The sequence below is a fragment of the Chenopodium quinoa genome, unplaced genomic scaffold, assembly GCF_001683475.1.
Source record: "Chenopodium quinoa cultivar QQ74 unplaced genomic scaffold, ASM168347v1, whole genome shotgun sequence".
Lineage (NCBI taxonomy): Eukaryota > Viridiplantae > Streptophyta > Magnoliopsida > Caryophyllales > Amaranthaceae > Chenopodium > Chenopodium quinoa.
In genome coordinates, this window is record NW_018743574.1 from 5,272,290 (window position 1) to 5,285,660 (window position 13,371).

At 35.4% G+C, this 13,371-nt stretch overlaps 2 protein-coding genes across 2 annotated transcripts; one reads left to right on the forward strand and one right to left on the reverse strand.

Annotated features, from left to right (window-relative positions):
- Nucleotides 1-432: 432 nt before the first annotated feature.
- LOC110682273 (phosphoglycerate mutase-like protein 4) lies at nucleotides 433-7,866 on the forward strand. The gene is made up of 7 exons (XM_021858572.1): nucleotides 433-575; nucleotides 865-961; nucleotides 1,093-1,143; nucleotides 1,234-1,344; nucleotides 6,898-7,023; nucleotides 7,205-7,280; nucleotides 7,413-7,866. The coding sequence occupies exons 1-7, from the start codon at nucleotides 556-558 to the stop codon at nucleotides 7,511-7,513; spliced, it is 582 nt and encodes a 193-aa protein (XP_021714264.1). The 5' UTR covers nucleotides 433-555; the 3' UTR covers nucleotides 7,514-7,866.
- Nucleotides 7,867-8,544: 678 nt separating this feature from the next.
- LOC110682575 (floral homeotic protein GLOBOSA-like) lies at nucleotides 8,545-9,576 on the reverse strand. The gene has a single exon (XM_021858930.1). It carries the CDS (start codon nucleotides 9,574-9,576, stop codon nucleotides 8,545-8,547), a length of 1,032 nt encoding a protein of 343 aa, XP_021714622.1.
- Nucleotides 9,577-13,371: the final 3,795 nt, after the last annotated feature.

A 13,371-nucleotide genomic window follows, 5' to 3' on the forward strand; every position in this document is an offset into this window, starting at 1 on the left:
AGACACAAGTTGTAAGCCGTAGCTATAGCCTATAGATTGATGTAAGGACCCTTTCTGAATACGGAGTATTTGATAAGCTGAATGTTAGAAAAAATATTTATAGACACACTCACACACATAACAATCAGCTAAATGTTTCTTACACTGAAAAATCAGAGGTAAATGAGATGCATGTCTATAAAATTAGGCACTAGTTCAGAGGTAATTTGGGTTCAGTGGATATGTGAATTTTCATTTAGATTTCTTTTTTTTTTTTTTTTTTTTTTTTTTTTTTTTTGAAAAAACCCCAAAGGGTTTCATTTAGATTTCTAGACTAAACTAATTTGGTATAAATCTTCAGTTACCAAGTCTAGACAAAAGATAAAATAAGGTGTGAGTGCATTAGGTGGAGCTTAGGTAGTCATTTATAATTAATAGACATGTTAATGTTAAACTAAGCTGACTGCTGCAAAAGGACATCCCTAAGTCAACCAGGAAAGGCATCATATAGCTAACGAGAGCTGCAAGATTCGTCATCCGGCATCCTCCTCACTTCCCTGCATCTTCTATAACCAAATGGCTGCCTCTGATTCCAGGTCTCCTCTTTCTCTGTCTCTCTGTTGTGTTTTTTATTTATTTTTTGGTCTTGTATCCAGTATAATCTGGTTGCTTGACTATATTAGTGTATTGTAGTTCTTTTATGTTATTGCGAAAATTTTATATTTTATGTTGTCTTTTAAGCTATACAATAATGTTTTGAGACTTAATACTTCGTATAAGAAAATTTGAGGGAAATAGAGCAAATAGATGAAAATCTAAAACTTCTGTGATTTGGTTATTATAGAGAATCTAAATTATTTCTATTTGGTTGTACCATTTGTAAAGGGTGACAATGAAATGCGTTCCAACTAATGAATCTTGTACCGAATTTATCCTTGTTCGTCATGGTGAAACTGTATGGAATGCTATTGGAAAAATGCAGGTGAGGACTAGTCTAAATTGCATATCCACTTTAACTGTATGAAAAAACAAAAAAATGTTCATTAAGAAAGTATATTATCAAATTATTACTCAGTACTGAGACTTGTAATTCTATTTGATTTAATGATCCAGGGGCAGTCAGATATTGACTTGAATGAGGCTGGGAGACAGCAGGCTGTTGCAGTAAGTTTATTTGTAGTGATGCTCTGCGTATTTGGTCTATTTGTGTTCGATTATTCCTCAATCACATAATTCTAATCGTCTTTGTTGAAGGTTGCTAAACGCCTTTCAAGGGAACCTAATATCTCAGTTGTATACTCATCTGATCTGATGAGGGCACTAGAGACAGCTGAAACTATAGCAGCCGAATGTGGTGGGCTTGAGGTGAGCTTTTTGAGTAGAGCCTCTCTATGGACTTAAATCAGTATTACTGTTTGTTTTCAGTTCTTGATTTTAGGATGTAAACTCTGTATGCTAACTCAACATGAAAATGGTACATGTGAATGTAACAGTATACTAAGTGTATACTGGAATCTCAAGTTAAACCGCTAATTCAAGCAATTTCAATGGTGAACCGCCATTGATGAACTGAGAGATGTACAGTGGTTTTCAGAAGGAACGAGAGAGAAAGCTCTTTGTGATTTTATTTCCCAAAAATTGAATGAATGAGTTTTTACATTTATTACAAGTATTTATACTATGTAAAAAGAAAAGAGATATTAAAAATATCTCAACTAACTCTGGCTGACTTATTAACTATGCTGACTCAGCATTCTAATATCCTCCTATTACAATACTTCCCCCCTTTAAAATAACTTGTCCTCAAGTTGACACATCAAAAGAAGGAAAACGCTTCTCAAAATCTTCAGCAAATTCCCAAGTAGCTTCAGTAGCAGGACAATCCTTCCAGTCAATCAAGTATTGAACAGCTGCATGATTATGGTGTTTCACTGTTCTTCTGTCTAAAATAGCTTCTGGCTCCCATTCTTCACTTGCATCTTTCCCATGTAGCCAACTAGGAATATGAGTTATAGTGGGCAAAACACCCCTAAACTTTTTCAGTTGAGAAACATGAAAAACAGGGTGAATCTGAGCATCCTGAGGCAATTTCAACTTGTAAGCAACACTGCCTACAGTTTCCAAGACTTGAAAAGGCCCATAAAATCTGGAAGACAGCTTCTCATTAGTATGTCCCTTAATAGAACTCTGCCTGTAAGCCTGAAGTTTCAACCACACCCAACCTCCAACTGTGAAATTTCTGTCACTTCTATTTTTGTCTGCTTGAGCCTTCATTCTGTCTTGAGCCCTCCTGAGATGGAACTTTACTCTCTGAATCATCTCTTCCCTCTTCTGCAGAGATCTGTCAACTGCATCCACTTTTGATTCTCCTGGAAAATAAGGGAGGTGAAGTGGTGGTGACTGACAGTAGACAACTTCATAAGGTGTAGCTTGTGCTGAAGTATGAAATGTTGTGTTATACCACCATTCAGCTAAGGCCAGCCACCTGCACCAGTGCTTAGGACACTCACTAGTCATACATCTGAGATATGTCTCTAGGCACCTATTAACTCTCTCAGTTTGCCCATCAGTTTGAGGATGGTAAGCTGAAGAAAGTAGCAACTCAGTGCCTTGCAACTCAAATAAAGCTTTCCAGAAATTACTTAGGAAAACAGCATCTCTGTCACTAACAATAGATCTTGGCCAACCATGCAATTTAAAAACATGGTCCAAATAATTCTGAGCTACATCAATAGCTGTGTAGGGATGAGCCATTGCTATAAAATGGGCATACTTGCTAAACCTGTCCACCACCACAAAAATAACTGTCTTGCCATTGGAGGTTGGTAACCCACTAATAAAATCCATAGAAACATCAGTCCATACCTAAGAAGGAATTGGTAATGGCTGGAGCAAACCAGGACTAGCCACATTTTCAGATTTACTAGCTTGACATACCAAGCAATTTCTCACAAAGTTTGACACATATGCAGTCATGCCCTTCCAATAAAACATGCCCTTGACTCTTACTAGGGTAGCATCTTTTCCAGAGTGACCACTTTGCCCAGAAGAATGTAACCAGCTCAAAATGGCTGCCTTCAAATCATCATCTGGCCCTACCACCAATTTGCCTTTTCTTCTAAGCAACCCACAGTCACAGCATAATGAATAACAGACTGACCAAGTTGAACATCTCTAAAAATCCTTGCAGTGTTCACATCTAGCTCATAACTGTCTTTAAGTTTCTGAGATAAATTTGAGTCTAAGACAGTCAAGGCTAATAAAAGAATCTCAGATCCAGATACTCTAGACAATGCATCTGCCACAACATTTTCACTGCCACTTCTGTACACATTCTCATAATTAAATCCCATTAACTTGGATAACCAAAGTTGCTGGAATGGGGTGGAGATTTTTTGTTGAAGCAACCACTTAAGACTCTTCTGATCAATCTTGATAATGAACTGATGACCAGTCAAGTATTGTTCCCATTTTTGAACTGCAGTAACCACAGCCAAAAGTTCTTTCTCATATACTGACAGTTTCTGCCATCTGGGTCCCAAAGCTTTACTTAAAAATGCCAAAGGATGACCATCTTGCATAAGAACAGCACCAATACCCACATTTGAGGCATCAGTCTCAACTTCAAAGGGTTTTGAGAAGTCTGGCAAAGCAAGTACAGGAGCAGTACTTAAAGCAGTCTTTAATGTCTCAAAAGCCACTTGTGCCTCACTAGTCCATTTGAACTCACCCTTTTTCAACAACTGAGTTAAAGGTTTACAAATGTACCCATATCCTTTAACAAACTTTCTGTAATATCCTGCCAAACCAAGGAAACTCCTTAACTCCTTCACATTCTTAGGGATAGGCCACTTGACAACTGATTCAACCTTCTTTGGATCAGTTTCTACACCTTTACCAGAGATAAAGTGGCCCAAATACTCAACTTTGTCAATCCCAAAAGAACACTTACTCTTCTTAGCATATAAAGTATTCTGCCTCATTAAGTCAAAGACAGATCTCAAATGCTGTAAATGCTCTTGCACTGTACTGCTGTAGATCAATATGTCATCAAAAAAGACTAACACACATTTCCTAAGCAATGGCCTGAAAATATGGTTCATCCAGCTCTGGAATGAAGCTGGAGCATTAGTGAGGCCAAAAGGCATCACTAAAAACTCATAATGCCCATTGTGAGTCTTAAATGCAGTTTTAAACACATCCTCATCATGCATCCTTAATTGATGATACCCAGCTCTCAAGTCAATTTTACTAAAAATCCAAGAACCAGCTAACTCATCTATCAATTCATCCACCACTGGAATGGGAAATTTGTCTTTGATTGTCTTTTTATTTAACTCCCTGTAATCTACACAGAGTCTCCAAGACCCATCTTTCTTACCTACCAATACCACTGGAGAAGCAAAAGGGCTACAGCTGTCCCTAATTATACCCTGCTCCAACATTTCCTTAACTAGCTTCTCAATAGTATCCCTTTGTGACAAAGGATACCTGTAAGGTCTGATACTCACTGGATCAGCTCCAAATTCCAAGGGTATCCTGTGGTCAAAAACACCTCTATGTGGAGGTAAAACCTTTGGCTATTCAAATATAGCCTTAAACTCTTCTAACAGATTGTTCATACTGCTAGGTATCTCTGTCACTTCTGTCTTCAGACAAAACAGGTCAATATCTGAATTATCAGGTATCAACTGTAAAAAATACAGCTGACTAGGCTGATTAAAAACCTTGTCAACCTTCTGACCAACAGTTGCCACAGCTTTCTTAGATTTCTCACCCAGCAACACATATTGCCTTCCCAGAAATTCAAATTTCATGACTAATTTCTTAAAGTCCTAACACACTGTCCCAAGCATACTGAGCCACTGAATACCCAGGACCATATCACAACTCCCCAAGGAAAGAAGTAACACATCAGAAACAAATTCATTGCCCTGTATAGACCACTTGAATCCCTTACACACATTCTGGCAAGCTAAGTGGTTACCATCAGCAACAGTTACTGCTTGAGGAGAAATACTATCAATCTTACACCCTAACCTCCTAGCAACATCAATATCTAAGAAATTATGGGTGCTACCAGAGTCAATCAAAACATGTAGAGGACTTTTACCACAAACACCAGTCACTCTCATAATCTGAAAACTAGGATTCCCACACAAAGCATGGACAGAAATCTGAGGGTCAATGCTTTCCATTGTAGAATCCAGATCTTGCACAGATTCTACCATCCCTTCTTCCTCACATTCATCTTCCCCAGGTATTTCCACTATAAACAATTGAGTTTGCTTAAGTGGACACTTATGATTTCTTTCATAAGGTTGGTCACAGAAATAACACAACCCTTTAAGTTGTTTTTCCCTTCTCTCAGCAGCAGTAAGGGTAATCTGAGGTTTATGTAAGGGCTTGGAAGACTGAAAAGGCACCAAAGCACCAGAGTTTGTAGTACTAGGCTCTAAACTAGAACTAGAAATTGTATTCTTAGCACCATAAGTAGTATAGGATTCACCCATATTCTTGGATGCTTCTAAACTTTCTTCTTGTAACCTAGCAAACTCAACAGCATCTGCTAGAGTCTGAGGCTTAAAAGCCTTAACAAAGGGCTTAACAGCAGGCTTCAATCCCCCAATAAAACTAGCAAGGAAATATGAATCCGTTAACCCATGGTTTTGTTGTAACATCAAAGATTTAAGTTCCTCAAAGTCATCAACATACTATACGACTCAATTGAACCCACCTGATGCAACTTATTAAAATTCTCTACTGCATTATCAGATTTAGAGTCCTTAAATCTAGCAGCTAAATCAACAATAAAATCTGTCCAATCAACAATACTTCTACTAGCCAAATAACTAGAAAACCCACACCTCAGCTTTATCAATCATATTCAAACTAGCAAGATCAACCTTCTGTTCATCATTAATCTTGCACAGCTTAAAATACTTGTTGCATTTCTTAATCCACAGTCTACAATTATGGCCGTCAAATTTAGGAAACTTGAGTTTAGGAACATACCCAAGAGTCCTGGTTGAATTGGACCCTAGTTCAGGCGTTTTTGGGGTTGAAACTGGAGTATTTGGGGAAACTTCATCCAATTTCGCGCTCAAATCTTGCATCATTTTCAGCACCCGATCTTGAAAAACAGAGCTAACTTTCTGCTGCTCTCCCAAACGCAACTCAAGATCCTTCACCTGTTGCTCGACAGATACCATTCTTTTCACAGAAATTGGTGCCAGGATTACTCCAAGAATCTTCAAGAAACAAGAATATCAACGAAAAATCGAAGAAAATCGAATTCAATCGATCTGGGTTTTTCAATCGAACAGGGTATTTTCAAGAATTCCGAATTCTTGAAATGGGTTTGCTCTGATACCAATGTAACAGTATACTAAGTGTATACTGGAATCTCAAGTTAAACCGCTAATTCAAGCAATTTCAATGGTGAACAGCCATTGATGAACTGAGAGATGTACAGAGGTTTTCAGAAGGAACGAGAGAGAAAGCTCTTTGTGATTTTATTTCCCAAAAATTGAATGAATGAGTTTTTACATTTATTACAAGTATTTATACTATGTAAAAAGAAAAGAGATATTAAAAATATCTCAACTAACTCTGGCTGACTTATTAACTATGCTGACTCAGCATTCTAATATCCTCCTATTACAGTGAATCAGCAAAAAATATTTTGATCAGTAAAATTCAATTTGAATTTCCAAAATTTAGTTATGATTAGTAAAGGTCAAACTAAATGAGTTTTGAAAATAAAATACTTTGTAAAAATCTGTTGAAATTGATAGGACCTAAGAAATGTAGGTTTTTACCTTACTAAGGTCTAGTTTGATGAGAATGATCTAGTACCACTTGCAGTATAAAAAACCAAACATAATTGCTTCCTGCTTGTATGTTACTCCCTTTCAGGTTAATCGTGATGAAGACCTGAGGGAAAGACATATAGGGGAGCTTCAGGGAGTTGTTTATGATGAATCAATATCCAAGATTTACCCCAAGGCTTTTGCAGCTCTCATATCAGGTGAAGAAGTTCCGGTGTGTATCATTTCTTTTATCTTTAGAAATTATCTACTTTATCATAAAATCACTTATAGCTGTAAATTTAAGCAGCAGCATTCATCTCTGGTTGAACTCTGTTGAGTTTAGACTGACATGTGACATCCAAATTATATGGTCTATATTTATATCTATCTAAGCTTTTGAACTACATCTACAGGGTGGAGGTGAAAGTCGAGATCAACTGCACATAAGAAGCATAGCTTCACTGCAAAGAATTGCTCAAAAACATAGAGGTTGGGCTTTAATAAGTTGTGCTTGTAGTTAATATTTGCAAAACAAGCAGCTATATAATACGAAATACTCCATACTTAGTTTTGTACTAACACATGAATTATTTTCTCTGTTTGTATATGTTGACACTGCAGGAGCGCGAGTGATTGTAGTAACACACGGAGAAGTTATAAGAAATTTGTATAGGAGACTTGTACCTTTTGAAGGTCATCCTGGAGACGTATCCAACACATAAATAAGTGTACTTGAGTTGTCCAAAAGAGATGTTTGGTCCTTCAACAGTCATCTCAGAGAAACAGAATATCTAGAATCAGCACTTGGTGGAGGAGGTTTGTTGTGCTAGCTCACACCTCAATACCTTAGACTTAATTGCTTATGGCTTCATGATATTTTTGTAACAAGTGCAACTGAATGTTACACTGTTACATAAGCTGTGAATTTTTTAATTTTATTTTTCATAAATAAATTGTTACATGTGAGTAATTATGATAAACTGGAAGAATTTGTATTGTTAAAAACTTAAAATTTGAAGGGAAAAAAAATACTTAATTTCTGTTCATTCTTCCCTAGCTTTCCATTCTGTGATATGGTTCGAATTTCAGGAAGCTTAAATCAGCTGTGAATCTGTATTATGACTGTTAAAAAGATTAACAGAACTATGAAAAAGTATATCTGGTAACATAAACCAGAATGAAACATTGGTATGGTGTTTAATAAAAGCCATTAAACACCAAAACTAGTCTATTAAAAACCATTCTAAATAAACGCCAAACTAATTAAATTACACACTTAGCAAAGTGATTTCTTATTTCTTGGGTCTATGATAGATTACACAGCTTCATATGTTGATCTTCACCCATTCTGCAAAATATTTTAAACCCTTGTTATGATATGAGGTGAAAAGTAGTTTAAAACTTGTAAAATAGTATGGGCAATATAATATAAAATACTGTAACAAATAGAAAAATAAAAATTGTAGAATAATCGATATATTAATGGTTAAAAATGTAACCATTACTTCGAAAAGAAGACTAGAAGAGAGTGAAGGATAGCTCAAGTATGTGGTTAGAGTGAAGGTTATTTCGAAAAGAAACAATGAGAGAGTAGTCAATACAGTTCCCTACAGTCTTTCTTTATATTATGCGATAAAGAGAGTATGTCTTATCCCTTAATGGTCATGCCAACCAATAAATGATACGTGCATTATAAAAATAATTTTTTTAAAAAAATGCATGAAGACCAATTATATGAATTAATATGTTAATCTTAATCACATACCTGCTTGTAGTACATCTGATGATATTGCCTCTGCCTTTGCAATGAAGCATTAGGCAGCATAGGCATCGACTGCAAGGGCATAGACATAGTTAAACCAGCACCGTATGATGATGTCGCCCCGAAGTTATCAACAAATCCTCGCCCTTGATCATAGTACACAGGTACAACCCCGGGCATTGAGTTCATATTATACATCAAGCTGCTACCTCTGCTGCTGCTACCACCCTGATCATCCATTCTAGTACCACCCATTTGATGACTACTACTACTACCACCACCTTGATTATCGAGATTTGGATAATTAAAAGGCACTAATTGGTGGCAAAATTGTTGATAATTATAATTATTGTTGTTAATAGGATAATTAAATGAGGTCAATTGATTAAACCCTTCAACATAAGGGAACCCAATTTGATGACTAGTGATTGGCGTAGGCTCAAGGTACGGTACCAAAGCCGCGCCCTCATGATTATGAGTATGACTATGATTATGATTATTATTACTCTTAAACAACGAAATCTTTTGCCTAACAAACTCAATCTTCTGATCCAAATGAACAAGCAATTCCATAAGTTGTTCAAGAGTAAGCCCATCAAATCTAGAATCCCAACAAGGGTACTTAACCAATGCATTCTTATGCCTTAGTTTGGACAACTCTTGATCAGCCTTTTTAGTCCATTCATCAAACATGTCAAACAAGTTAAGAGCCCTTTTGTACTTCTCCTCATTAGGAATCCTAACGTACCTATCAATCATCTCTCGAGCAACCATCGGATCGGTTGCTCGAGACAAATCCATAGCATTAGACTCCGTTATCAAGTCCCCTTTAAAAGCATAAACCTCAGCTTCCGAGGATTGCTTCCCTTCTTTGTAAGGGTAGATGATTATGCAAACCGGTACGTTGCATAAAATCGATAACTCGTGTGCTTTCTTAAGCAACCCTTTTTTCCTCTTCCCATAAGTAGCGTTCCTTGTTTTTTCCTTAACAATGAACTCCATTGCTATTTTTGCTCTACCCATGTTATCCAATTAAGTCTTTTTTTTTTTGGCGAAAGAGATGGATGGAAAGAGGTGTTGTAATGAATAATGTAGATGGTAATTATATATAATGAATGAGAATGAAGGTGTGTAAGAATTTAAGTTGGCTCTAGCTAGTACAGTTAATTAAGTTAATTGGAATCTTTTTATACGTAATATACATTTATATGGCAAAAATTAGGAATTAATATTAGATGCACGTATTAACTTCCTTATTTGAGCATAATAGTATCTTCCAAATTAATTCCAATATTTTCCAAATTTTCCAATTTACCATTTTTACATATATATATATCCTAAATGCATGGGTAGGATGTTTCTCATTTTTATTTTTATTTTTCCTTTTTTATTCTTTTATAAGATTTGACAAGGTTATTTTAATCTTATAATATTCTTCTATACAAAAATTCCAAAGCCAAACCAATAAAACCATCAAACCAACTTAATATAAATTGTCAATTTTTTATTTTTATTTTTTTTAATAGACACCCTTGAGCCTTTGAGAGAAGTCATGGCCTACTAAGGCCGAAGGCCCCTTCGAAGCCTAGTCCTTGAAAGAATTATTCTAGATGGCGATCGACGTTAATTCGCACATAACACACTATTATTATCAGTGGCGTATCCAGGAATTTCGAACTGTGGGTTCGGAATTTTAAAAAAATGATGATCATAGATTAACTAAATAATAGTGTGTTAACCCTTTTTTCGCACATAACACACTATTATTAAAAAAATGATGATAGGTTCAATGCTCTAACAATCACTCCCTTACCAATGTGCCAGGCTTTGACATTAGATTATTTATCTCACATAAATTAGTTTTAATCCTTTTTTTTAAAAAAAAAAAATAATTAAAACTTTTAATTTTTTTTCGAAAAATCTGTGGGTTCAATGAACCCCCTTAAATCCGCCCCTGATTATTATCAACACTCGTCCATATACGTAATTAAAAATATAACTCATATTGATAGATCATAGATTAAGCATATGATAAGAAAAATTAAATTACAGATTTGCGAAAATTATTTTGATGGGATAATCAATCTAATCTACAGTTGTTGGAATAATTACAAATAAATGTTACATAATATGTACTGTAATTATGAAAATTGCAATTCAACTTGTGTAAATACAATTCATGTTTATACTTTATAGGCGCAACAAATATCGTTAAAACAGTTGCTGTCTAATAAGCACGTATTAACCCAAACTTGTATGTACTTTTATTAAATGCTCCATCCAAAGGGTAGTTCATTGGATATTGATCTAAACAAGATGAGGAGACAAGAAGTTGTTACAGTAAGTTGATTATATAAAATATTCTTCATATTATTGGTCGGTCCACTTGTATTTAATATTTTAAATTCATCACATAATTATAGTATATAATATATTCCTTATCTTTGATCAGATCATATTATTGTATATATTCAGGTTAGGTTGCTGATCGACTGACCATCAAGGGAACCAAATATACATTCTTCCAATTTGAATAAGATGGGGGGCAGGGCCATGCAGGGGCCGGGCCTTGTTCCTGTTTAAATTTTCTATCCATAATGAGTTAGGAACACATTGCTTTCGTTCAAGGTGGGGGGCAGGGCCATGCAAGGGCCTGTTCTCATACGTTTATTTTCAGTTCAGTTCAGCTCCTAATTTCCTTCTCTTATAAAATATTCAGTTCAATTCAGCTGATTTCAGTCTATTAGAACAGACCCTTAAGTATATATGTATTTTAATTGATTGAGATATATTTTATTGTGGTATCTTTGTGTATATATTACGAGTAGCATATATTGTACTTGTATAAATATATATTTTGATATGGTATAGAATATAGATTATAGTGTCATATCTCATATGCCCCCTTGATCTTAGGCGTGATTATAGGCTTGCGATATAAATATATTGAGATTTTTGTAAATAATAAAGGGAGAGGGCTAAATTCATTAAAGGAAGAATGAAACGAGATGTAGCTAAATTGAAGTAGTACATTACTTTCTTCGCGGTTGATAGAATGCTGATATTGTAAGAGATAGAGCGAGTGGTTGTCGTAGTAATGGGTTGTAATGTAACATACATTATTAACAATAACATATAAGAACGCTGTAGTTGTATATAGGCATATAGTAACAGAGAATGAAGTACAACCTGATAAAATAAGGAACACATCTATAACGAACTAATTACTCACTTGTTGTTTGATGGAGACTTGAATTGTGGTCCATCAAATCATGGAACGATAACACTCAGTCACTGAAACTCGGATACACATTTTCAACAATTGGGTTTTGGTGGAGGAGGTTCCTTAAACATAATGCTAGTGCCTAGCCCACACTTCACTTATTTGGATTGTCGCATTATTATTGTACTGTAATTCTTTCCAAGCTACTTTCTTGATTAAGAATGCTGAAATTTTGAGAGCTTAACTTGTGGGGGCCTGGGGGGCATTTACTCGTTGATTAAGAACTTCAAAAGTTAGAAGTTGTGGGTGGGTTATAACAATTGTTCAAAGAAAGCAATGCATAACCTATTTTGTCATAACTTATTTAAATTATTCATGTATGGTACATTGGTACATTGTGATCAAAATTAATATGAATGGTGGTGGTGGTGATTATAACAGTTTTGTGGTGAAAGTGGTGGTATTAAGGTATGTAAGTAGAGGTGTCAAAACCACGTCCAATCCGACCCGATTTGAAACCGATCAACTCGAAAAATATCCAATTAAGATTTCGACTTACGTGGATACAATAATTTAGTATGACTCAACTTTAAAAAATTGACCCGACCCGACCTCACCAGAACCGATCATCTTAATTGAAACCTTTATATGTAAGTGGACTAGTTGATAACGTAAAAGCACTGCTGATCTGTATATTAGTTCGATGTGATTGATGGTGATATAAAAACAATTTGTGGAAGTGGTTTTGTTAAGAACAAATTAAACCTATCAACTATATATCCTTCATGGACGAAGAAGATGTTGATGCTTAACAATCATGTATTATTGTGGATAAATTTGCTTATAATCAATTGCTTTTAGGATAAGCCTGTATTTGCTAATTTTATAGATTCATTGAAAATTCAAAATTAATGCTAGATTGGAACTTCACATAACTATAGCAATACTAGTTGAGGTGTAGATGATAATGGCATAAGCATTAAGCGTCGTGGGATGAGAGGTAAGATAATTTTTGTTTCTCAAAGGTAAGATCACATTTTTGTTAAGAATACTATTGCTAGAGTTCACTAGATGAAACGAGTAGTATACTTATGAGTTGTGTCAAATACCCCAAGCGACTTGTACAGTTGTACCATAATAAAAACAATTTCAATTAATTGTTTAATAACGACCCTAATTAATAGTAGCATGATTGTTATGTTAGAGAAATTAGTGGATAAGAATTGAGATTGACGACAAACGGAGTTGGTAATTTTGTGTTTAGTTTTTGGCGGGAGTACTGTGTTGCTGACCTATGTTAGGACATGAATGACGTCATAATTAGAATAAAAAATACTGAGAAGAAAAACAGAAGCCAAGGAATATTGAAAAAATGACAAAAGCGCACTATCTTAGTGGGACCCAAAAGCTATAGACAGTTGGTCTAAAGACGCGGGAATTTTACCGGTCTTGTCAATGATCATTTGTTGGTTGAGTTTTCACCTCCGATCATCTCTCTACAACCCCACCAACAATAATACACAAATACTTAAACTATGCTTCGACTCACAAGCCCCTAATTTACAGAGTACTTAGCTATTCTGGTAGGAGAATAG

Bases quoted from the DNA above. Each gene is read 5' to 3' on its own strand.
- LOC110682273 (XM_021858572.1), top strand. From the start codon at position 556: ATGGCTGCCTCTGATTCCAG. The intron at 576-864 runs GTCTCCTCTTTC...CCATTTGTAAAG, and splicing joins ATGGCTGCCTCTGATTCCAG to GGTGACAATGAAATGCGTTC. The intron at 1,345-6,897 runs GTGAGCTTTTTG...ACTCCCTTTCAG, and splicing joins CCGAATGTGGTGGGCTTGAG to GTTAATCGTGATGAAGACCT.
- LOC110682575 (XM_021858930.1), bottom strand. From the start codon at position 9,576: ATGGGTAGAGCAAAAATAGCAATGGAGTTCATTGTTAAGGAAAAAACA.